At 41.8% G+C, this 24,078-nt stretch overlaps 1 protein-coding gene across 2 annotated transcripts in view; it reads left to right on the top strand.

Moving 5' to 3' along the window:
* LOC122812966 (phosphatidylinositol transfer protein beta isoform-like) overlaps window positions 1–24,078 on the top strand; it is a 131,109-nt gene that overhangs the window by 10,402 nt on the left and 96,629 nt on the right. For both annotated transcript variants that reach the window (XM_044085056.1, XM_044085057.1), the window contains exon 2: window positions 7,435–7,518. In XM_044085056.1, the coding sequence (XP_043940991.1) occupies window positions 7,435–7,518 (84 nt within the window). The remainder of the gene's footprint in view (window positions 1–7,434; window positions 7,519–24,078) is intronic.

Here is a 24,078-nt window from a genome sequence, read left to right on the forward strand (position 1 = left end):
TTCAGTTTTAAGCCCTGACCTTTGGTCTCACCACAGCCCCCAGGATGTTCACCAAGTATATGGCAGTGGTGACAGCTCACTTGAGACGTCAAGGATTCCAAGTGTTTCCATATCTGGATGACTGGCTCCTCACCGCCCCCACCAGGCATCTACTAATCCAAACCAGGGACGCTACCGTTACTCTCTGTCAGCAGTTGGGCAGAACACTGAACTGGGAATAATCTGCCTTGTTGCCCTCACAACGTGTCATTTTTATAGGTGCAGAGCTAGACACCATTCTAATGTGAGCCTTTCTACTGCAGGAAATAATCAGTCTTACAGCAACAAGTGCAAACCCTGCTACCCCTGAGGAAAGTGAAGGCAAGATGGGTTCTCCAACTACTGGGGATTATGGCAGCAACAGTCATGTTAGTCCCTCTAGCAAAACTGCACATGAGGCTCCTTCAATGGCTCCTCTTTGCTCAATGGTCTCTCCAGAAACTTCCACTTTCCCACCCTATTTTGCTCATGGACAGATGCAAACAAGACTTCAGTTGGCTTTGTACCAGCAATCTGGACAGGGGGAAACCCTTTGTTCCACTTCCCCCGGTTGCCACAGTGACCACGGATGCCACCCAGATGGGGTGGGGGGCATTATCTCGGCAGAACAGTCCAAGGCACATGGCAAGATCACGAGATACATCTGCATATCAACGTCCTAGAGATGAGAGCGGTGCTACGTGCGTTGCAGGCACTTCAGAGCTTTCTGCCTCTCGGGACTATTGCAATACACTCTGACAATATGTCAGTGGTGTGGTATTTGAACAAACAGGGAAGAACCAGATCATATCCCCTGTGCAGAGAGGCCATGCGAGTGTGGCAGTGGGAGAGTATCTTCCCAATGGTTTCTGGTGGCAACGCACATTCCGGGGAAGTCCAGCGTGATAGCAGACAGGCTAAGGCAGAGCTATTCTGATGCCTTACGAGTGGTCCCTGAATCGTCTAGTGGCAGAACGAGTCTTCAGCAAATGGGGTCGCCCTTGCTGCGACCTTTTTGCCAGCCCCCTCAATGCCAAATGCAGCAGCTACTTCACGCTGACCCCCCCCCCCCCCCCACAGGGGGAGTTGCCCAGGGATGCTCTAGTCCACTGTTGGCCCTCCGGTCTGCTTTATGCTTTCCCTCCATTTCCCTTGCTATCAAAAGTGATTCAGAAAGCTATATCCTTGGGAAGCAGAATGATTCTGATTGCTCCACACTGGCCTCAAGTCTGGTTCCCTTTTCTCCATCCCCACATTGTGGACACACCTTGGACTCTGGACCCTCAACCAGATTTACTGACACACATGTCGGGACAGTTCCACCCCTCTCTGCGAACCCTCCGGTTGACAACCTGGCTACTCCACTTCCGTCGTTAGGCTTCATCATTTTTCACCAGAGGTAGTTCATATTTTATCTTCATCTCATAAGCCCTCTACTAGGAAGATTTATTCCAGCAAATGGAAGAAATTTTCTATTTGGGCTTATACCCAAGGAATTGACCCTTACACAGCTCCAATTGCCTCTGTCTTGGAGTTTTTATCTATGCTTTTTCAGCTACTATTAAAGTTCAATTGGCAGCAATTTCTAACTTTCATGTTGCTAATGAGCCTAGTCTAATGGCTTACAGACTCTAAGGCTTTCCTGAAAGGCACCCAGTTACTCCGTTGTCCTGTTTCAGACCCCATCATGCCCTAGGATCTAAATTTTGTTCTGCAAGCCCGTACTTCTCCACCCTTTGAGCCTGCAGCTACCTGTGACTTAAAATTCCTGACCTGGAAAACTGCCTTTTTAATAGCCATCGCATCAGCTAGACGTGTTTCAGAAATTCAGGCTCTTTCTATTAAACCTCCATACTTGATCTTTCATAAAGACAGGGTTTTTCTTGGACCAAATCCTTCTTTTCCTAAAGTGGCGTCCATATCTAATCTTAGTCTGTTGAGTTGCCAGTGTTCTTTCCCCATTTTTCAAACCAGGCAGAATTTAGATTTCATCAGTTGGATGTACACAGGCAGTTACGTTTCTATCTGCATAGAACCAAAGATATCCAAAAATCTGATCAACTGTTTCTCTTTTTCGGAAAACAGAATTGGGTCCCCTGTCTCCCAAGATCAACCTATCCAGATGGATATCAAATTGCATCTCTTTCACTTATTCCTCAGGGGGTAAAGACCTGCTGTTTCCAATCAAGGCTCACTCTACTTGGGCTGTATCCACTTCTACAGCTTATCAGGCCAGATTATCTATGGACGATATTTGTGCTGCAGCTACCTGGGTTCTCCTCACACTTTTGTTACTCATTACAAGCTGGACGTGGTATCTAGGGGCAGGTCTTCCTTTGGTTTCACAGTACTCAGGAGTATCTTCCTCTGAGCCACCCAGGATGTAGGTGCTGGGGACGCTGTCCCACAGATAAGAATGTAGGCGAGATTGAACTACATAACATCAAGAAGTTATGTGCTCACCATAACGTTCGATGTATGTAGTCTCTCTCGCCTCATGTTCTTACTTACCCTCCCACCTTCCCCCTTCCTGGGGGATCTGGAGGTTAGGTCTGGTTCTTAGAGCTCCCTTCACCTTTAAGTTTATTCCTCTTTCTTGGATGTTATGCATGGGGTAGGAGTGTGGTGTTTGCAGCAAACTAGATCTGGGGATATGGAGCAGTGCAACATGGGATACCTTCTTAGCCCAGCCAATAGAAGACTTTGAGCTAGAAAAGTTTGGCAGAGTCAGAGCCGATATTTGGCTCCGAACCCACGGGTAAGAATGTGAGGCGAGATGGACTACATCGAACGTTATGGTGAGTACATAACTTCTTGTTTTTAGCCATATCAGTCATTTGCAGTGTTAGAGAGTTTTCAACTGTGAATGTGTTTTAGAAAGATGCTGTAAAATCTGGAGAACTGTTGTGTGTTCCTACCCAACATAAAAACATTTTCTTTTCTCTCTCGAGCTTTTGGATAAAGGGGTATCTGAGATGGGGATGTAACGTCTAATTTTTAGTTATTCTGACCTTGCTGACTATAGGATTGGGCTAGCTGTGCTGTCAGCTTGAGTATGGCATTCTGGATGGAGCTTTTCAGGGGAGCTTGGACATCAAGCAGTGTCTTACAAGGAGCAAGCCTGAGTATGGGGGAAAAGCTGGTAAGTTGAAGTATGGAGACCTTTCTGTTTTGAGCAAAATGGAGCAGGTAGGCTCATCTTGTCTTTGTGGAACTTCACCTTATGGGTCAAGTTCCATCATCCAATTTGGGTGGGGGTGTAAGACATAAAGAAGTGTCTGAGGCCAGGGTTTGACCAGGGGCGTTCTGACTTTAGTCATTATGTAGAAGTGAATAGTAGTGATATTTGGTACTTGGGGGGGGGGGGGGGGGGGCAAAAAGGTCACAGACTGATTTGTTTCATTTATTAATTTTTTTCTTGCCACTGTTGCCCCTAACACTTAGGTAGACATTGCCTAGTTGTCAAATTAAGTCCATCTGCTTCTGTCCGAATGTTGTCAGCTGTAACAGTGTGTTTGGCTAAGATTCCTTGTACCAGCATGAATTGCCTTGCTACCTGGGAAGGGGGTAGGTGCGAGTTCCACCCTGATGGTTGATGTACCAACCAGCCTCACTGGTATTGGAATGGATGGACAGAAGTCCCCTTGAGAGGAATTTCTATTGTACTTGCCGAGGGAAGAGAATTGCCGCAGTACTGTGACTTATAATTGGTTCTTTAATGTATGAGACTTCTGATGGAGACTGTATCCCTTGGGCTGTCACCACCCTGAGTTATTTAACAATTTACTTGCTGTTTTGTTTGTATATACCTTTTAAAGAGCCCTGTTTGCAGGGATTGGCTGGTTTGACTAAGTTAATGGAGCTGGTTATTTAAATCCGTAGGGCATAAGTTCCGGAAGAGCCCTGGTGGTAGAACAGCTTATGCAAGTCCGTATCTGAGATAGCTAAAGTGGACACGCCATTTTTGGAATAAATGTCTGTCTGCAGTGAAGTGCCTCACAGACTTAGACTTGCTAAAAATTAGCTGTAGGAGCAAGCAGCAAAGTGACTGGTCACTCTTAGTAGAAACCTTTTGGTGCACTTTATGAGCATTGAGCATAATGCACTTTGAGCTGAGCCAGGGATAAAGGAGAAATTCATATTGTGGTTATTGGTTCCTAAACAGAAGTGAGAAGCTTTGTGTGTGTTTTTTATGCATGCTGTTTTTTTTATATGTATTTTTTATATGTATTGTCTGAGGTCCTGAACCTACAGATCTGGTCTCTGTCTAAGCAGCCAGACCCCATGCAATTTAATGTCAGATTTCCTCTTTGTTTTGTAAAAAAAAAAAAAAAATACCCAAACCCCTCTCTGAGGTGTCTGTTGTAAGTGTAACCCCAAGGGGTCTAGCAAGCAGAAGTCTGTAAAGTCGCAAGGACAAAACATTGCAGTTGGATGTCCCTGGTCGGGTGGTGACTGCCACTGACACAATACACCCAGATATACCACTTATAAAACAGAGGTTACAGCTGCTTATGAGGTGATATGATCTGCAGTCTCAGTAGGACCCTCAATTCCCTTAACCCTAAGCACATGTGACATGGTCATTGTTCATGGAGAAGTGAATGACTAAGGCACCCTCTCCCCCTTGAAACATATGAAGGACATGATGGAGCTATCATTAATATGCATCAGAAGTTGGTGTGAAATTAGTGTTTAGCAGCGTCTTACAGTCTCCAAGAATGATGGTATCTCATTACATCTGAGTGACGTCTCCAGGTGCATCTGCAGTTACCTCCTCCTGCGCCTCTAGGCGTCAAATAATGCTTGTTCATATTTGCATTAATAATTCCAAAACCATGCTACATACAAGGCATCAGAATGTTTTATCTTGAAGCATACATGATGGCAAACACAATTGTATTGTATTGATATTACTTTTGACCTATGTCAATGACTATTTGTTAGAAATTTAAGGTGATAACTTCATTTTTTTAAAGGCTGAAGCCGCGCCCACTGGGAGTTAAAGGTACAGACTCAAAAGAGCTGTTCTGGAGGGAATGAGATAAAGTCAAAAGATAATGGTCTTTAGCCATTAGCTTAGCTATTGGTGCCCATCAAGGAGGGAGTCCAGTATGTGTCCACTTGGAGAGAGCTTCATTGACTGTTGTAACTGTTTTGCCAGTGACGGCCTACCCCACTCTCCTCATGGCTTCCATGTATTGGCCAGGGCTTTTTCTTCCCCCATATTCATTCTCTCTTAAGGCAAGGTTTGTCTTGTCAAACTAGCTATATAGTCAGACAAAATTAAGACTGCATAAAGGTAGCACTGCTCAATGCTAGAAGCCTCCACTGGAGTTGCAGTCCTTGCAAGAAATTTTTAACTCTTGAAAATATAAAAATATAGAGAAGTCCTTACAAACATTTTTAAACCTTAAATATAGGTCATTATAGTTACTGAAACATGGGTTCAGAGTAGCTATAAGCACCTCTGAAGTGCAGGGTTTCAATGCCTGCCATACTTTCAACACAAAAAATTATGGAGCTGTTTGGCGGGGGGGGGGGGGGGGGTGTTTGTCTTCTTAAGTCAGCTCACCTTCAGACTCTTAACCTGTTGAGCTCATTTCTGTCCAGCTCCTCACAATGAATAAAACTTTCAACCATTTTATAGCAAACTACTGGACCCCCTCCTTTTCACCTGTAGCCCACAATGCATATTTAAACTGGCAGCCCTCCCTGTCAAGCCCAGCATTATTCTGTTGGGTGACTACTGTTGTCCATTAACTGGACAGCCTACACAACTAATATGTATGCACAGAGATTCCTAGACTTAACTGGCACCTAGCTCCTTGTACCAATTAGTTCCAACTCCAACTGGCGATACTAAAATATTGGATCTAGAACTCACCAGTATAGCCACCCTCCACTGCTCAACACCTTCATTTACCACATCACTGGTCAAATCTGACCACTGTTTAGTAATGTTCAGCATTAGGGTAAAACTGGATCTATGACATCCTTCTCAGTGCAGCTAACTGATGACTTGATGTTTAGTCTCCATCCTCTTTTCAGTGGCACCATCACGTGTGTGCCACTGTTGCATATCATTTCTGTGCCCACTTTTTGCACAGTGGTATCTATTCTCATAAGAAGCGCATGCAGTGCCAATTTTTGGATAAACACTAGTGGTGGAACCCTGGTATAATTGTATGATAAACTTTTTCTGTATGTATAAACTTTTAATACCTACTCATCTAGCAGTGAACTCAGTCAGTAAATAATTCTGAAGCAAAATCAGTCTCCAAAAGTAGGTAGGAACCAAAGCGTGCCATCCATGCTAGACTACCAGAGTCACCTCAGCTACGTTAAAAACCTTAGAACTAATATCCAGCATTGCGCAGAGCTGATGCACAAGGCACACTTTTCATTTGACGACATAGCCTTAGAACTAATACCTAGCCTTGCACAGAGCTGATGCACAAGGCATACTGTTCATTTGAGGACATAGCCAACAAATGTAGCTCAAACTTTGCTGCTCCACCTCCCAGACTTTTCTCCAACAAATTAGCATGCCCATGCTACCCCAAATACTTCTGAGTAAATCCCAAATGCTCTCTCCAAGGCCAAAAAATCACTAGCTCAATGAGTCTTGATAATTTGCAAGGTTGCCTCCTTGCAAGTACTCTCTGACTTGCTACTAAGCCTGTTTAATCTCTACCTCTCCACCAGATTTGACATCCTTCCCCTTTAGTCATATGAAGGTGGACATAATGGATGTTTGGAAGAGGTATTGAGAACTGTAGTCATTCCACTCCATGGGGGGGGGGGGGACACCCCTACTTGCCTTGGGAACAACTTCTCGCCAGTGTTATCTGTAAACCAGTGTAATTGCATCATTTCTGAACTTAACAAGGAGTTAAGCAGTCTACAAGCCCTGGAGTCCCTAACTTAGTGACTTGTTCAATGTCTTTCACAAATGCATTACCTGCAGGCATATTTGGCTTGGGCAAAACCCTTTGATACCATTCAGCAGTCTGGCATCATCACTAAACTAATTTGAGTAAGTGTAATGTAACCCCCTGTGTTACTCACTAGGCTGCAAACTGTTCTGTCGTTAGTCAGTCTGTTTCTAATGGGTCTTGCACAGGTAATAGGAAAAAAAAAATGTTTGTTTTGGTGAAAGTTGGACAGAGTGGAAGTGGAGGTTGTCCACATAAAAGTTTGCTTATAGTGGGCAGGTGTTTGTTTAGAATCAAAAGTCAATCTAAATCTGATAGTTTGAGTGACTGGTAGAAACTGAAGTGTTCATTGCATGTCGTTGTAATGTACATCTCTGCAGGCATCCAGCTCTTGAGTTGCCCTTGTGAGATTTGTAATGAAGCTATCATTTTCCTGCCTCTCACTTGTATCTAATACTTAATTTCCTTCTTGTCACAGGTGCACTGCTTGGCTGAGCATACGTGGAAAGACGTGGAAATTGTTCCAATAGACATTGCAGACCGCACACAAGTTGCTGACGAGGTGTATTTTTGTTTTTGCTATTCTGTATATGTTAATAGGTTTAGTCTTTTTGCGTTTGCTTAGTTCAGGATCTGTACTCAGAAATCTGAAAGTAGGAGCATGTGATCATACAGAAGTTATCTGATGGTGCTAATTTGGTCTTGTTCTGCACTCTAATTAGGTATGGGTATATGCCAGATTTGTAGCTAGCCAGTTTCAAATGAGATAGGGTTATTACTGGTCTGGGCTATGGGTGACTAACCTGCTATCCTTTGCACTGAAGGTGTAGCTTCCCCCACCTGCAGTTTATCTGCTGCAGCAAAGCTGAGTAGTAATGGGGTCTGAAAGGGACAGGTGTGTTGTATGTTAATGCAATTGACATGCACAAAATGCTACCATGGGTGGGAATGGAGAAGCAGTTACCCATTAGTTCTCCAGCTTCGGGGAAGGGGGGGGGGTGCAGCCTCCATCACTTCTCATCCCTTAAAAGAATAGGAGTACAAGCCTTACATTTTCGGAAATGTGGTGGGGGGGGCTGCCAAACAAAAGGTTATATCAGGACCTATCCAGAGAGAAGTAATTTGTATTCTGTGCAAGTAGTAGTGAGGCTGGCAAAGAATGAAGTGTACAGGACCAAAGGGGTCTGTGGACATTGAGCTGGAGTCCACAAAGGAAGGGGCCCTTGGATTATAAACCCAAGTCACTCACTTATCCAAAATGTACTCCAGTCTCTCCCCCTGAAAAGGGATACTTGTAGCCACTGGGCTTACCCAGTTAAATATTAAAATGACTCCCAGAAGACATCTTATAAAGTATCAGTCTCTCTCTCCACCGAGTTATTAGCTACACCATGTTAGTATTCCTTCCTGGAAGGGTGTATTGTGAGCTGATATCTTCAGGGCTGAAGACTACCATTTTTATTTTAAGTTAAAACCGTTTGTAATGTGGTTATAGATTGCCTTAATGGTCTGTAGAGCGGTAGGATTTAAAGGAGGAGAGACGCTAGATGTTCTTCGTGTTTCACTGTTGCAGTCATCACACTTGGGTTATCTGCCTGCAGGTAGCCTTCAGTCGGCCCGAGTATCAGACACTTAGTATTTCTGTGTCAGTTGCTATCGCTCCAGGACTGACGTCAAGTTGTCAGGGGTGTAAAAACCAACGCCATTACAGAGGAGCCAGAAGCCGTTACCTGAGTTTTCGTTTCCGAATTGAATCATCCTGAAGTCTTCAAAAGCCAAGTACCCCATTGGGGATCCTTTTTTCTTGCTCTAACCGATGTCAGAAAAAGTTAACAATTGTCTCACCTGTGGAAAGCAAATACCACACTGAGTTTTCTATTCTTACTGCGTCACCTGTTTAGGCCCAGACCATGACGTACCTCGCTGTCATTTTTGTACTTTGTTCAACAACTGAATTATTCGTCGGGTACTTATTGTCGATAAATACTTTTGCTCTCTATCTCCGTATGCTGAAATGGCTTTGGTAAGCCATCTGGCTACCCATCTTCTGAAAAAACGTAAAGATGAAGACAGACCGCACAGGTCCAAAACTGGCAATGGCACTTCCGTTAAGCTAGTCACCAGTTCGCTGGTACTTAGTGAGGTGCTTTCGCAGCCCCTGATGCCCACTTTGGATTAGCAGGCAACTACTGAGACCCATTCGGAGTTCGGTATGCCGCGAGACTCTTCTTTGACTACGGTATCTGCGGATGTCTCTACCTTGGATGGGTCTGGAACTGATGTGCAGGCACCGGCTTCCGAGGAAGTTCTTCGCATTACTGATATTAGACACAAACCGATAACTTCTTTCGCGTCTTCAGTTCTGTCTAAAACTACAGAGTTTTTCTAAGGCCAAAAGTACGAGCTATGCCTAAAAAAATGATGACCCAAACTCAAGCACCTGCTTCCTTGCCACAGCCTCAAATGCTTAAAATGGCAGAAGACCTAATCATGCTGATTGGGGGAAGCCAGCCTTCCCCTGCTAAGAGAGAGTGACCTGTCCCCAGCAGCAACTGACCAAGAGTCCGACAACTCTGAGGTTTCTGAATATGAAGGCATGCCTTTATCTGCTTATGAGGATTCAGATGCAGATGAATCTATTCCCTCTGCTTCCCTTCCGGAGGATTTGTCTCTTGGTGAAACCCTACATACTTTTAGAGAGCATTTCAACTATGCCAGGATTATCCTCGGTCCAAAAAGAGACTCTGAGAATTTTTAGATTTGCCACAACATAGACCTTTAGCTATCCCTCCTGTTCTGGATGTTGTGGATGATGTCTTTATGGAATCCAGTCCGACTCCTGTTACTTTATCCCCTGCTCTAAAGAAACCAGACAGATGTACTACAGAGTCCCTGACTCTCTCAAATTTCTTTTCAGAAATCCTACTGCTGACCTAGAGGTCATTTCTCAAGGGCCTAAAGGTATAAAAACAACTACAGCTACGAATCCCACCCCTTTGGACAGGGATTCTTGAGCTTTAGACAGATGGGGTAAAAAGGTATACACCCCTGCAACTTTTGCCATTAGGACATTGAATTGCCATTTTCACATGCTGAAGTACCAGCAACATATTATGGAACTCATTAAGCAAAAATTATCTACCTTTACAGAATGTGCAGAAAATAGAGTTACAGGAGCTTATGCATTCTGCAAGCCAAGTCAGCAAGCGTACCTTGTGATGTGAGTTTGATGCCCTAGAAGCATCTTGCAGGGCAGCAGTCACTGGTTCTGTACTGAGAAGACGTGCTTGGTTTAAGGAGCAGACCTTGCCAGACCATGTCAAATCAAAATTATTAGATGCTCCTTTGAACAAGGACAGTTTGTTTGGCACCAAAGCAGAAGATGATGATCATAGCCTAGTATGAACCTATAAACCTATCTGCCCTAGGGCATTTATAAGGCTAGCCAGAGTGTGTTTGGGTTGTGGCGCCACCACAAATGATTTTTTTGCTTTGCTATTTTCTTTTTTAGTATACCTGTGTGCCTCTGTCTAACAGTGAAGTGATACCGTACCACCGTAACCCCCCCCATCCCCCCAATCATCATCACTCTGAAGTTCATGTGTAGTCCGGAGGCTTCTTCGTGTTTCACTGTTGCAGTCATTACATTTGGGTTATCTGCCTGCAGGTAACACTCAGCCGGCCTGAATACCAGAGTCTTGGATTCCTGCGTCTGCCTCTTCTTCCATGACGTCAGGTCATCAAGGGTATAAAACATGCAGCCGACGCCATTACATCAGTCTTTCTTGCTGTTGTGCCCGAAGCAGAAGCAGTTCACAAGTGCCGGTCGGCCTACTCCTGGCATTTTCGAGTTTCATAACCGAAGTCTTCGAAAAAGCTAAGTACCCCGTTTGGGATCCTTTTTCTTGCTCTTAACCGATGTCAGTAAAAGTTAATCTTCTTACCTGTGGAAAGCAAATACCTCAAATATTTCATTCATACTGCATTCCTTGCTTAGGCCCAGACCATGATGTCCCTCGCTGTCTGTTTTGTGCCTTATTAAACCCTTGAACTATTCGTCTTCTGTCTATTTTTGCATCAAATTATTTTGGTACTCTGTTTATCCAGAAATGGCTTCGGTAAGCCATCTGACTACAGACATTCTGAAAAAACGCAAAGATAGACAGACAGGCTGCCTAGGTCCAAAGCCGCTGATGACGCTTCTAAGCCAGTCGCCAGTTCGCCGGTACTCAGTGTGGCGCTTTCGCATCCCCCTGATGCCCACTACTTCAGATTTGCAGGCCTCTACTGAGACCCATTCGGAGTTCGGTATGCCGCGAGATGCTTCTTCGACTATGGAACCTGCGGATGTCTCTGCCTTGGATGGGTCCGGAGCCGCTGTGCAGGCACTGGCTTCTGAGGGTGTATTCAGGCCTACAGATTTGCATTTTAAACAGACACCATCTTATTCATATAGGCCTAAAACTAGTCCCACGCCTAGAAAACCGACGTCCAAACCGCATGGTCAGGCCCATATGCCTAAAAAAAACAAATGCTTAGAATGGCTGAAGACCTTATTACTTTAATTAGGGAAAACCAGCCTTCCTCCTCTAAGAGACCTAGAACTGATTTTCCTTCTGATTTTTCTGATTAGGATTCTGAAATCTTTGTTTAGTCTTATCACCAGGATTTGCCTGTATCTACCTATGAGGATTCTGATGCAGAGGATTCCATTCCCTTTGCTTCCCCTCCAGATTTTTCTTTTTGTGAAATTTTGTGAAACTTTGCACACTCTTAGGGAGCATTTCCACTGGGTAAGCCAGGATTACTCTGACTCCAAAAAGAGGCTCGGGGAGTTCTTACTCCTCCCTCAACACAAGCCTTTAGCTATCCCCCCTGTTCTGGACATTGTCGATGATGCCTTCTTGGAATCTAGACTGTCCCCAGGCACTTCACCTCCAGCTCCCAGAAAACCTTACCGGTATTAGAGTACCTGACTCTCACAAGTTCCTCTTCAAGAATCCTACTGCAGATCCAGAGACCATTTCCCAAGGACCAAAGGGAATTAAGGCTACTGCTGCCAAAAATCCTACCCCCTCTGATAGAGATTCTAGGGCCTTGAAGAGATGGGGTAAGAAGGTATACACTTCTGCTACTTTGGCCATTAGGGCCTTAAATTGCCCGTTTCATATGTATCAGCAGCATATTATGTGACTACTTAAACAGAAAATTATGTTGTTTCCTGACTGTGCTGAACATAAAGAATTACAGGATTTAATGCATTATGCTGAACAAGTTGGTAAACATATTTTGCAATGTGGTTTTGACTCTCTAGAAGCATCTTGCAAGGCTGCTGTCACTGGGTCTGTACTTAGAAGGCATGTTTGGCTTAAGGAGAAAAACTTGCCAGATCATGTTAAAGCTAAATTACTGGATGCTACCTTAAACCAAGACCGCCTGTTTGGCAACAAAGCAGAAGTCGTCCTCAAAAAGATGGAGGAAAAAGCTAAATCTATGCAAAATTTGTGCAAGTACAGCCTCCCAGATTTCGTAGGCATTGGCTTTCAAAGAATCTGTCCTTTCCAGTTTCTTCCAGGACTTCCCAGTCCAAACCCAGGAACAGCAGACCACCTAGGTTGCAGTCTCAGGCTACACACAGGCCTAAGCAGTGAGGGGCTCCTACTTCCAAAGCAGGAAGTGGTAAGACACCCCCCTACAGAAAAATGTCACAATGACTTAACCTTAACCCTTCTAAGACCTGCTCAACTGCCTGCTCCGTTAGGAGGAAAGCTCGCCCTGCATGCAAAAAACTGGGAACTCATTTCCCAGGACAAATGGGTTTTAAATATAGTTTTCCAAGGATACAGATTCCTCTTCCACACCCTGCCAACCCCAAATGGTTGGCCCAGACCTACCCCCAAATCAGTGGGTAGAAGCTAAACAGCAGGTTCTCTCTCTTCTAAGCATCAGGGCTATTCAACCTGTCCCAGCAGAAGAAAGGGGACAAGGTTTTTATTCAAGACTTTTCCTGGTACCTAGAAAAGACAGCTCCTGGCATCCTATCCTACCTCTCTATTCCAAACACCTTTTTGGTAATACTAAAATTCAAAATGCTAACACTCCAACAACTGCTTCCTATGCTAGGCAAAGATGCCTGGTTGTCAACCTTAGACGTAAAGGAAGATTACCTGCACATTCCAATAAGGGAATCTTGCAGGAAATGCCTGCGCTTCAGGGCAGGCTCTATGCACCATCAGTTCTCTGCACTTCCCTTTGGCTTATCTACTGCGCCCAGTGTATTCACAAAGTGTCTAGCTCCAGCCATTGCATTTTGCAGGCAGAGAAATATTCAAATATACCCATACCTGGACGATTGTCTGATTCAGGCAGAAAGCCAGGACATGTTATTAAAACATCTGGCATTCGTAAAGAAACTTCTAACCTCGCTTGGGTACACCATAAACGAAAAGAAATCTCATCTAGTACCCTGCCAACAGATTGTATTCCTTGGAGCAAGCTTGAACACAGCTTCCCAGATGACTCACCTCATGCCAGAGAAACAAGTCTATTTAACAACCTACTTCAAACTACTGGCCACAAAGACCAAGCTATCTGCAAGTAAAATTTTGCAAGTCCTGGGGTTCATGGCCTCTTGCATTCTACTAATTCTATATGCAAGACTTCATATGAAGAAACTACAATGGTATCCAAAAAGCCTATGGTGTCAACCTTCTCAGGACCTGGAATAAAGGATTCCTATAATTCCTTGTATAACTAGTTCCTTTGGTGGGCAAAGGCCTACCACCGCAACAAGGGGCTCCCTTTCAATCTACCCCCTGCCGGCCAAACCCTAACAGATGCATCAGGCAGGGCAGTGCATTCTGGGCAAATGGAACCCAAGTCAGATGCACCTGCATATCAACCAAAAAGAAATGTTAGCTGTACAGAATTCCCTGTTAGCCTTCAAGACCACATGCTTCCAGGACATTTATTGGTAAAGGCAGACAACACCACAGTTATGTGGTACATAAGCAGGGGGGAGCCCACTCGTACCCTCTCTGCAGACTAGCCATGGCTCAGCGGAACACAGCCTTGAGCTACCAAGTGCACCTACAAGCTCAATTCCTGCCAGGCAAGCTAAATTCACTGGCAGACCTAAGCAGAAATCTCATGGACCCACACGAATGGAAACCGGAACCAAAAATATTCAACCTCTTGAACAAATGGACTCCAGAGATAGACCTGTTTGCCTCCCCCAGAACTACCAATTGGACAAATTTTGCTCAAGGACTCCCCACAGTCAAACTTTGAAAGTGGATGCCCTGTCCTTTACCTGGGAAAGCCTCTCAGTTTATGCCTTTCCCCCCCTGCCTCTACTCTCAAAGGTTCTGCTAAATATCAAACAGGACAAACAAAGGACAATACTTATTGCACCAGATTGGCCTCACCAGCACCGGTACCCCCTCTTGCGCAGCATGATACTGCTAGATCCATGGCACATACCTCAGACACCTTCCATGCTGTCCCAGCAGGCGGGCCAGATTCTGCATCCTCAGCTTCAAACCCTGAACCTTGCAGCCTGGCTAATTCCTTGAGCTCTCCAATAGCATCCCTCAGTAAACAGGTGATAGATGTCATTCTGGAAGCAAGGAGACCTAGTATTAGAAAATCCTGTGCTAAAAAGTGCAAAAGATACTGTTCCTGGAGCCAGGGCATGGGCACTACAATGCCCAGCTTACCTCATATTTTTCAGTACTTAACAAAAATGCTCCACAAGGGCCTAGCCTTCTCGTCGGTTAAAATTCATATGTCTGCCATTTCAGCACATAATACTGAACCACCCCTCTTCTCTCACCCCCTGTTAAAGCAAGTCCTCAGAGGGGCTAAAAATTTAAGACCCCCCCCCCAGGCGAGCCCATACTCCAGCCTGGGACCCTTAACCTTGTATTGGAAAAACTCTCTCCCTCCATTTGAACCAGCTGCAACTGCAGAGTTGAAATTCCTTTCTAGGAAAACGGCCTTCCTTCTAGCCATCACTTCAGCAAGAACAGTGTCTGAATTACAGGCCCTCATAGCAGTGGAGCCCTTCATTATCTTCATGTAGACTGGGATTCCCTCAGGACCAATCCTTCCTTTATGCTTAAGGTGTCTAGTGTGGCCCTTAATCAGTCCATTCATCTGCCTACCTTTTTCCTGAATCCATAAAACAAAGGAGAACGAATTCTGCACTCTTTGGATGTGCACAGACAACTTCGATTTTATTTGGACAGGACTAAGCCTCTCAGAAAATCTGAACAGCTGCTAGTTGGCTTTGCTGCAGGGGCAGAGGGAAAGGCCATTTCAAAGCAAACCATTTCTAAATTGGTAGTCCATTGCATTCATTTCTGCTATAAGCACCATGGAAAACCTCTCCCACAGGGGATAAGATCACATTCCACCAGGGCTGCATCTATTTCTACAGCCTTTCTTAGAGGGGTTCCTACCAGGGACATCCTAGAAGCTGCTACCTGGAGCTCTGTACATACCTTCACCAAGCATTACCACATGCCTATTTTTTCTAAATCCAGAGCTGGTTTTGCCACTGCAGTTTTGCAGGGCTTAATAGCTGGCCCTAATGCTCTCTAACTTCCTCTTCCCTTCCTTAGCTTTAGGAATCAGTCCAAATGTAATGACTGCAACAGTGAAACACTAAGAACATAGTACAGGTGTGTACACCTACCATAAATGTAGCTGTTATTAGAGTGTATCCACTGTTGCAGTCCTGGTTGCCCTCTCTCTAGCCCCCTGACTTCTCTGGCTCTACCTTTGCTTCTTGTTTTAAGTTTCCGGGTATTTGCTTTTGATGGAGGTGTACCATAACATATATTTGCTTCCCGTTGTGGGGGTACCTGACATCTGGGGCAAGAAAAACTGATGTGATGGTGTCGGCTGCATGTTTTATACCCTGACTACCTGATGGTCATGGAAGAAGAGAGAGCATTCGATGCAGGAATCCAAGAGTCTGGTATTCAGGCCTGCTGAGGGCTTACCTGCAGGCAAATAAACCCAAGTGTAATGACTGCAACGGTGAATACACTTTAACATCTACATTTATGGTAAGTGTACACAACTGTACTTTCTAAAAAAGATGGAAGAAAAAGCTAAGTTTGTGCAGACAGTCAGATTTTTTGCAAGTGCAGCCTCCAAGATTCAGTAGGCATTGCCCCTCGAAACATTGGTCCTTTCCAGCCCCCTCAAGGCCATCTCAAAGTAGACCCAGGGGAAACGGACCCCCTAGATTACAGTCTCTGGGTATGCAGAGATCTAAGCAATGGAGTACCTCCACTTCTGCAACAGGGAATGCTAAGCCACCCCCTTATGGAAAGAATTCACAATAACTTCTCAACTCCACTCTTCGCCTCTGCCCAATTGCTTGTGCCCCTAGGAGGAAAACTTGCCCACCATGCAAAAAACTGGGCCTCCATCACCAAAGACTGATGGGTCCTCAACATTGTATCCTAGGGGTACAAATTTTACTTCCACACATTGCCAACCCCAAAAGGGTTCCCAGACCTTCCTCCAAACCAGTGGGCAGAGGCGCAGAACCAAATTCAATCCCTGCTCTTCATAAGGGCAATTCAGCCTGTTCCTGCAGAACAGATAGGTCAAAGGTTTTATTCCAGACTTTTCCTGGTACCCAGAAAAGAGTGCACTTGGCGCCCAATCCTAGATCTTTCCATTCTACACACCTTCCTGGTTGTCTGCGCCCAATCCTAGATCTTTCCATTCTACACACCTTCCTGGTTGTACCAAAATTCAAAATGCTCACCCTTAAGCAGCTTCTTCCTATGCTCTACAAAGATGCCTGGTTTAGCCACCCTAGACCTAAAAGAAGCCCATCTGCACATCCCTATCAGGGACTCATGCAGGAACTGTCTATGTTTCGGGGCAAGATCTATGGATTATCAGTTCTCTGCACTTCCCTTTGGCTTATCCACTGCTCCCAGAGTCTTCACAAAATGCCTGGCTACAGCCATTGCCTATTGCAGACAGAAAAATATTCAAATGTACCCTTACTTTCAGGCAGACAGAAAAAGATATTGCAGCACCTGACATTTGTAAAGAACCTTCTAACCTCACTGGGGTACACTGTCACTATCCACGAAAAGAAATCAAAATTAGTCCCCAGTCAAAAGAGTGTATTCCTGGGAGCAAGCTTGGACACAGCATCCCAGATGGCATTCCTTTCTCCAGAAAAACAAGCCTATCCAACAGACTACTTCACTCAAATGGCCACCAGAACCCGGCTGTCTGCAAGGAAAATCATGCAACCTCTAGGGTTCATGGCCTCTTGCATTCTACTAATTCCATATGCCAGACTGCATATGAGGAAACTTCAATGGTACTTAAAAGGAGAGTGTCAAGATTCCCTGCAGCTCTCATTGTTTTGATTAAGCTGGTAGGTCAGGTGATCCTGTTTACATTCAGGCAGCTTTTAGTGTGATGGCTCAGGTTTCAGTATCTTGGGGGAAGGGTAATTTAAAACTTCAGGAAATGCTAACAGTTTCCTCTGTGTTCTCTTATTTATAGCCCCATGGCAGTAGTGAAACCTTACTGTATCACTTCACTTTGAAATTTAGAGAAGTGCTTATATGAGGCACTTTTTTTTTTCCTCACTTTGGAGGCAGACATTTTTTTAACTGTTTTCTGCAACACAGTTGTTTGGTTGTATACCTAATGGAAAAAGATGTAATGAATTCTACTGCTCATTGATGTGCTCTTTACATAATGTCCCCTTCAGTTTATTGCTGTGGTGGGTCTTACTGTTTGTTATTTGAGAAAAGGGCACCGCAGTTATGTCCCTAGATGAGCAGTACAAGATGCATTACTGTTGGTGGAGAACTAATCGGAACGTGACAGAAAAAAGGTGCACTGTTAATTAGAAGCACGCAACTAAGTCAGCTTTCAGTAGTAGGTATGTGGAAAAGACAGACTATTGTTACACATTACTAAAGAATTATCCCTGGTCCTGATGACCTCTCTGAAGTACTGTTTGTACATCTATAAAACTGTTCAGCTTGGGTACCACTCAAAGAATTTTTGTGAGCTTATTCAAGAATACATGAGGTGAATTTAGTTCACATCTGTAAAAAATGAACTATCCTAAAGCTGTTTTAACATCAGACACAGCATTTTTTTTCTTTTCTGCTTGTTTATGCAACTTACCACAGTGTATTACAAATCCTATGCATCCTGTGCCATCACTACAAAGTGGCTGAGATTGGATGAAATGCATTCCTCCTGTCTAACAAACACCACACCCAAAGTTATCAGGGTTTGCAATAGACTTATAAAAGGCTGTTTTATAATCCTGACTCTCATCTTATTTAAAAAGAAAATAACAAACATAAATGATGGACACCTGCAAGCTGTTGAAATGTGATATAAAAAATGTGAAGTAAGAACCTGACAAATAAAAACAAACAGTAGTACACCTTGCCAGTCCTGCTGCTCTTCATGTAGGGACAGTTCCACCCACAGTCCTACTACTTGAATAAGCCCACTCTGAACTCGCACAACTTTGTACCAAGTGAATTAGAGTTTATAGCAATAAGTAATTATATGCTTGTCCCAAAAACTATGCAGCCTTAGAAGGGGGTGGGTAGTCTTTTACCTCTATGTTAATGTTCTTTAGGATTAATTATTTGTACTGCTCAAGCGTTAACTCCTTGACATTCTTTGTCTGTATGACTAACTCCCCTATTACTCAAATGATTATATATAGGTTGTCTTAGTTGTTGTGGATGGCTGTGCCCCACAAATCACTCTAATATAAATATCCTTAAGGGTTGCACCATTTGTGGGGAAGGGAAACAAGTTACGAGAGCCTACTACGCTGTCTGTACCCTTTGTTGCTATACAAAACCACTGCTGTTACTGTTTGTTTTATGGTTGTGTTTTTTTTTCAGGTACTAATTGCCATGTTTTTTTCAAAGATGCAAAGGAACTCCTCATGTAGGCCAGTGTGGATAAAATGAGAATGTTTGGTCAGGTGATGCAAGAAATAGTTGGCATAGGCTAAATCAACTTTGGTCAAGTAGCTGACACTGCCATATTATTTATATAGCCAACACATTTGGGAGCTGAGTGTCTCAAATGATGATGTACTAATAAGCTGGCAGCCCTATCAGGCCTGAAAAGAATAACTTAAACCCAGAGAGAATGAATATGGAGGTCAGCACTGGACATACAACTGGCTTAAGGGAGTTTAGCCTCATGCTAACAAAGGTTTCTAGGTATATGAGGCTAACGACCACCGGGGCCATTATAAGCCTAGTCATGCAACCCTACCCAATTGTGTCCCTATGTATCGTGGCATTTATTGGGACAGGTATGTTAGTTGGAAGTTTTTAGAGGTTACGTGGAGGATATGTTAGTTTGGGTATTATGTCTCTGTATATCAGAGATATGGGGCCAGACCCTATTTACTATCAACTAGCAGTGATATATAATCAAACACTGGTCCATTCCTATGTTAGCATCAGTGGCTATATAGAGAGATTCTGCTGTATTTCTTTAGATGTTCCTATGATCTTCAAGTGGAATGAAGCACAGACAGAGCAGGCATGAAGCAGAATGGTGGAACGTGGAAATCTGTGATACAGAAATCATGGTCAAAATCATAGAAAACTGGTACAACAGCTCCAGTGCACACAGTATACAGTGATGGTGGTAATGATGGGGCAGATACAGTGAACACAGCACAATACTTAATGTTTTACTGACACTAAAGTTAAACTGCGACTAACATATTTTAACTAAACAATAATCTCCAAGTCTATTTGTTGCATGATGATCCCTTGAATGTAACTTCTCTAGTGGACAAGTCTGGCAAAACATATTTGAAAGGAGTAATAGCCTGGCGTCAAGTGTAATGTGAGACTCTGAAATGCTACCCAGTAGTATTTCACCAAAAACAGTGAAGTACGTTCTGCATAGTATACAGTATGAACAAGAAAACTGATCATGGTGAGCCTCCCCACTAAATAAAAAAGATATGAAGTAATTGAGATTTGTTTTAGTATATTATTTACTACCAATATGCAGTGATATACACATATGCAGTGTCCAATGGGATGAGCATCATTAGCATAACTGTCATTACTGTACTTAGATAATGGGCTATATGTTAAACTGTGTGCTATTTTTTAATAGCATATGCATTATCCTCTTTTGGTTCATTGTTGTAGTCTCACTAACAGTTGGGGTATCCTGCTAAGGCCAGCTACACACATTCAGCCAGCATACCTTCATGTCATGCCATATGTCCATTGTATAACTTCAGGAAGAAAGTGCTAGAGGGGGTACAGGCACAAAAATACACCTGAACTTTGTTGCCACCAACCCAAACACAGTACTCATTTCAACTTTAGTCTGTCATGCATGTAATCCATGTTTTTTCTATTGCCTTTGGCAGTTAATTACCTTTCCTTTATTCTATTTATGAGAAGAGTATTTTGTTTGTCACTGATGAGAGGAAAATGTGACTGCAGGAGGCACATTCCATGCAGGATCAAGCACTTTAAGTGTTTATTTTGTATTGGAGCTACCCATAATTATAAGGATGGTTCTATTTATCACTCATTTGTCTAACACCTTACACAGTAGGTTGTCATCTTTAAGAATTATTTAGAAAATCAGAGAGTTAGGCAGCTGACACAGGGTATAATGGCTTTAGACATCCTTGAAAAATTAGAGAGAACACGGACTAAGTCGAAAAAACTTGGTTAAAAACAAAAAAACAAACAATCAAATGAACAGTTAACTGCTAAGGAGTCCACGAAGCACAATGCGTTTTAGCGCTTTCTTTCACCTTTAATTGAAACGTGAACTTCATCAGAAAAAACAGGAGCTCTCTCATGCTCCCATTTTAAAAACATTAACAGGAAATGATGCAATGAATTTTGTTGTGCGAATAACTACCATATGAATATAAATTAATTAAACTGTTTTACAAATGTTCAAAAATCATTATATCTCAAAATGTACTTATTTACAAAAACGTTCATTTTTATAAAAAGAAAAAAACATATAAAACCATATATTGTAAACATCAATCTTTTTTCTTTAAAAATGTGTATATATGAGTGTTTTCATCCAACAGCTGTATTATCAGTCCTTAAAAAGTAAACGTCCAAAACTAATAAGACAAGCGCTCCGATGTCTGGGCGTAAACTATTTATATAAAAATTCTTGTGATGTACATATGAACTTCTTATTTTTCTTTTTGAAATATTTAACATGAATTTAACTTTGTATTGAACCAGATACTCATTTAGTCCCACAACTCTTGTGTACTATATACACTATATAATCTCCCAGGAAATCCTCCCTGAAAATTAAATATTATATACAAGTGAAAGTTACCATAACACGTAGTGTTGTATGTCTATAAAGTATCAAATAAAGAATGTATATTTGTATTGTGTGTGTATCTGACATAATGGATTTGATTATGCTAATATACTATTCGATTATGATATTCCCCTGTAACTAACAATAATAAGTATCTAAAAGTCGTGTGTAATATAGAAGAAACTTTATCTAAATGAATACATAAATAAATTACACATCTCATTATAACTCTTCGTTGGTGATCTCATCTATCATACATAGGGTACAAGGACCTCCCAAATGTGAAGTCCTGACAAAACTGATACCTCAGGATAAAACTTGATAAAATATGATGTATTGAATATAACTTTATCTATCTGTATAACAAAAAACATTTGATATTTATCACTTCGTTTAACCCTGGAGGTTGATCTGCCCCTAAAAGTAACTGCCATAATGCCTCTTTTTGTTCTAACCTATTGTTGACATCTCCTGATAATAAACCCTTTTGTACATAATCCAAAATAAAAAATTCAAACTTTTTAAAATTGGTACATGACTGAGCGTGTCTTGCTAGGGAATTATTTTTATTTTTATACGTTGGCCATCAGGAATAAAGATAAAAAAAATTCCCTAGCAAGACAGTCATGTACCTATTTTAAAAAGTTTGAATTTTTTATTTTGGATTATGTACAAAAGGGTTTATTATCAGGAGATGTCAACAATAGGTTAGAACAAAAAGAGGCATTATGGCAGTTACTTTTAGGGGCAGATCAACCTCCAGGGTTAAACGAAGTGATAAATATCAAATGTTTTTTGTTATACAGATAAAGTTATATTCAATACATCATATTTTATCAAGTTTTATCCTGAGGTATCAGTTTTGTCAGGACTTCACATTTGGGAGGTCCTTAAATTCTATGTAAATAGATGAGATCACCAACGAAGAGTTATAATGAGATGTGTAATTTATTTATGTATTCATTTAGATAAAGTTTCTTCTATATTACACACCCACTTTTAGATACTTATTATTGTTAGTTACAGGGAATATCATAATAATAGTATATTAGCATAATCAAATCCATTATGTCAGATACACACAATACAAATATACATTCTTTATTTGATACTTTATAGACATAACACTAAGTGTATGGTAACTTTCACTTATATAATATTTAATTTTCAGGGGATTTCTGGGAGATTATATAGTGTATATCGCATTACAAGAGTTGTGAGGACTAAATGAGTATCTTGTTCAATACAAAGTTAAATTCATGTTAAATATTTCAAAGAAAAATAAGAAGTTCATGTACATCACAAGAATTTTATATAAATAGTTTACGGCCCGGTTTCGGAGCTGTCTTATTAGTTTTGGACGTTTACTTTTTAAGGACTGATAATACAGCTGTTGGATGAAAACACTCATATACACATTTTTAAAGAAAAAAGATTGATGTTTACAATTTATGGTTTTATATGTTTTTTCTTTTTATAAAAATGAATGATTTTGTAAATAAGTACATTTTGAGATATAATGATTTTTGAACATTTGTAAAACAGTTTAATTTATATTCATATGGTAGTTATTCCCACAACAAAATTCATTGCATCATGTCCTGTTAATGTTTTTAAAACGGGAGCATGGGAGAGCTCCCATTTTTTCTGATGAAGTTCACGTTCACTAGTTGTAAAGAAAGCTAAAACGCTTTGTGCTTCGTGGATTCCTTAGCAGTTAACTGTTCATTTGATTTTGTTTTTTTGTTTTTAACCAGGCTTTAGACATCCCTCCCTTGACAACAATTAATTTTAAAAAGTCTAGCCCTGAAATAATTGTTGCTGTATGGTCATCTCATATCTTTGCTGCGTCTCAAGTTCTTGGACCACCCTGGTTCCTTTGACGTTCCCTCTTTCTCAACTTTGTTGGAGGCTGATATGGATCAACCTTTTCAGATATTCTTTCAGATGGCTAAGACATCCACTTTGGAAGATAAGACCTCAGCTTGTCATTCCCTTTATACTTCAATAGGTCTCCTTTAAATGTCTAGATGAAACACTGTACAAGTTTACATACTTTAATATTTCATGATAACTTTCACATCCATGGATGTCCCTAGTATATTATTACTCTACTCTTTCCAATTACGCATGTGAGTTTTCTTATAAGGATTCCATATCATTATCCCATATTCTAGTTTAGGTTTTCATAATTTGTTTCCTAGACTCTAAATATTTTATATAGCTTATTGTGTTATATCATTTACCATTTGGTGAATATGATCAAGAAAGTAATCAAAGCTGGATCTACCCATATACCTAGATCCTTCAATGAATCCATACTAAAAATAAATGTATTCCGTTTTAAATGTTCACCATTCAATCTGTTTCACACAGCTCATGTATCTAGTTGTTGTATTTATAAACATGTTATTCTCCTGAGCCCAACTAGTCAAATTAGTCATGTTCTATTGTAGACATGCCCCATCTATAATAGATGTAATACTTTCTCCCACTACTAAGTCATTGACATAGAGACTGTAGATCACTTGCAGAAGAAAAAGATACGTCTAAAGCCGTATGAACCCAGGTCACAGCCGATTAGACACCCTCACTGTAGCCAAGAATCTTTCCTGTACAACTGTTTATATTTACCATATCCTATTTGTAAGCCATGGAGTTATCTTGTTTTTGAAATTTTATTTTATGTTTGTAAAATAAATGCTTAAAACAATTTACTTTTTAATTTTAACTTGCAATGTAATGTATT

The sequence above is a fragment of the Protopterus annectens genome, chromosome 10.part0, assembly GCF_019279795.1.
Source record: "Protopterus annectens isolate FY-2018-M chromosome 10.part0, PAN1.0, whole genome shotgun sequence".
NCBI lineage: Eukaryota > Metazoa > Chordata > Ceratodontiformes > Protopteridae > Protopterus > Protopterus annectens.